The 2,364-nt window shown below is 45.4% G+C and overlaps 1 protein-coding gene across 1 annotated transcript in view; it reads right to left on the reverse strand.

Moving 5' to 3' along the window:
* Positions 1-2,364, reverse strand: part of GAD2 (glutamate decarboxylase 2 (pancreatic islets and brain, 65kDa)) — a 95,721-nt gene that overhangs the window by 62,689 nt on the left and 30,668 nt on the right. The window contains exon 7 of the mRNA XM_011963819.1: positions 1,719-1,798. Coding sequence (XP_011819209.1) covers positions 1,719-1,798 — 80 coding nt within the window. The remainder of the gene's footprint in view (positions 1-1,718; positions 1,799-2,364) is intronic.

Here is a 2,364-nt window from a genome sequence, read left to right on the forward strand (position 1 = left end):
CCAGACTGGTCTTGAACTCCTGACCTCAGGTTATCCACCCACCTCAGCCTCCCAAAGTGCTGGGATTACAGATGTGAGCCACCACGCCCAGCGGGGTTTTTAGAGCTTTCTGAATTCCATGTGGGCAACCATATTTGCCATGGCTGCCCCTCCCCCATGCCTCTGCTAAGGCTTGGCTTCTGGACCCCACAAGGTGCTCATTCCTCCTTCTATGGCTCTCTCAGAGGCAAGTGAACAAGAGTAACTCCATCTTGAATAGGAGCTGGGGAAAATGAGGCTGAGACCTATTGGGCTGCATTCCTAGACGGTTAAGGCATTCTAAGTCACAGGATGAGATGGGAGGGAGGTCAGCACAAGATATAGGTCATAAAGACCTTGCCAAAACCCACCAAAACCAAGATGGCCCCAAGAGTGACTTCTGGTCATCCTCCTCACTGCTACACTCTCACCAGCACCATGACAGTTTACGAACGTCATGGCAATGTCAGGAAGGTACTCTATATGGTCTAGAGGGGAGACATGAATAATCCACCCCTTGTTTAGCATATCATCAAGAAATAACCATAAAAATGGGCAACCAGCAGCCTCCAGGCTGCTGTGTCTATGGAGTAGCCATTCTTTTAATCCTTTACTTCCCTAATAAACTTGCTTTCACTTTACTCTATGGACTCGCCCTGAATTCTTTCTTGCAGGAGATCTAAGAACCCTCTCTTGGGATGTGGATCAGGACCCCTTTCCTGTAACAGCTTTGCTGCTGGTATTCAATCTCCTGTACCTGCCCTTGCCTTTCCATCCACTTGTCCAACTCACTCTTAATTTTAAAAAATCCAGCTCAATTCCTGCCTATTGCATGAAGCTTTCTATGCCTTCTCAAAGTTCAAACATGCACTTCGTGCCATGCAGTTCAACCCTGTAACTATCTCCTTCTGATGACACTGCCTCTTCCCACCTAGCTCACATCCTGGCAGGGAGCCAGGATCACATATTATGCTTTTCTAGAGCCTAGTGACATGGTGGGCAATCAGTACACATCTGACTAATAAATACAAATAAATAAGTAAATAAATGGCCAATTAAGTGGCTTCCTTTAAACTTGATGAAAATTCTTAATGAAACTTTAGAGACTGAATCTAATTTTTAGTATGTTTCAGGCCTATAGGCCAGTGATACTTTATGTGGACATTCTAAAATCTCCCCCACAAAGCACCACACCGAATCCCAGAGTCCCTATGAAGTTCAGGTGTCAATTAAGACAGGGATTTTCCCTGAGTCCTTTGGTTCCAGTTGTTGAGTTGCTGGTGCAATATTTACTTCCTGCTCCCTAAACTGCGCCCCCTCCTATAATCACCCCATCAAGCTTACACAATCTATGGTGCCCAAAGTGATGACACCTCCATAAATCAGTGCTTAAAGTGCCTGCTGTTGCTAACGTGCCCAGGTGATGAATGTCTTTCTGCACTTTCTTGGTGTAGAATATTTTGATTGATTTAACAAAGGTTTTGATTCAGTCAAGGGCTGTGGAAGGTTCCATGGCATCAAGGAACCACATCTGAGCAACAGAAGCAGGAGCCCATATTAAAAAGAAACAAAGGCTGGCAGAGGCTGGGAGGGAGGTGGACTTGCTGCCCCATGGTCCTCTACTATTTTCAGACCAAAAGGCACTACTTATGTGAAATTTGCAAATTGCTCACCAACAAGAGTTGCTGATACATGCTTACCTCTCATCACATTTAATCAGAATCACGCTGTCTGTTCCAATCCCTAAGGCTGCAGCTCCCTTCTTGAGAGAAAAATGACTCTGTAAAAAAAATATATATGTTTGCAATTAGTTCCATATAAAAACAAGATCCATTCCACTGGCTGTTTGTTTTTTGTTTTCCTTTTCTCCTTTTATTTCTAGTCTGTTCCTCCAAAGCCTGGGCTGCTGAGAGAAGATGGCATCCTTCACTTGTGCTTTTTTAAAAATCGTGGTGAAACAACTGGGTGTGGTGACTCACGCCTGTAATCCCAGCACTTTGGGAGGCTAAGGCGGGCAGATCACAAGGTCAGGAGTATGAGACCAGCCTGGCCAACATAGTGAAGCCCTGTCGCTATTGGGAAAAAAAAAAAAAATTAGCTGAGTGTGGTGGCAGGAGCCTGTAATTCCAACTACTCAGGACGCTGAGGCAGGAAAATCACTTGAACCCGGGAGGCGGAGGTTGCAGTGAGCCAAGATCGCGCCATTGCACTCCAACCTGGGAGACAAGAGTGAAACTCCTTCTCAAAAAAAAAAAAAAAAACTATGGATGCGAGTCAGGGCTTACACAAAAGTGCGGGGTCAGGAGGGGGAATGTAAGGAGCACCTTCTATTAGCCAGACACTGGC

Source organism: Colobus angolensis, unplaced genomic scaffold, assembly GCF_000951035.1.
Source record: "Colobus angolensis palliatus isolate OR3802 unplaced genomic scaffold, Cang.pa_1.0 Scaffold63, whole genome shotgun sequence".
Lineage (NCBI taxonomy): Eukaryota > Metazoa > Chordata > Mammalia > Primates > Cercopithecidae > Colobus > Colobus angolensis.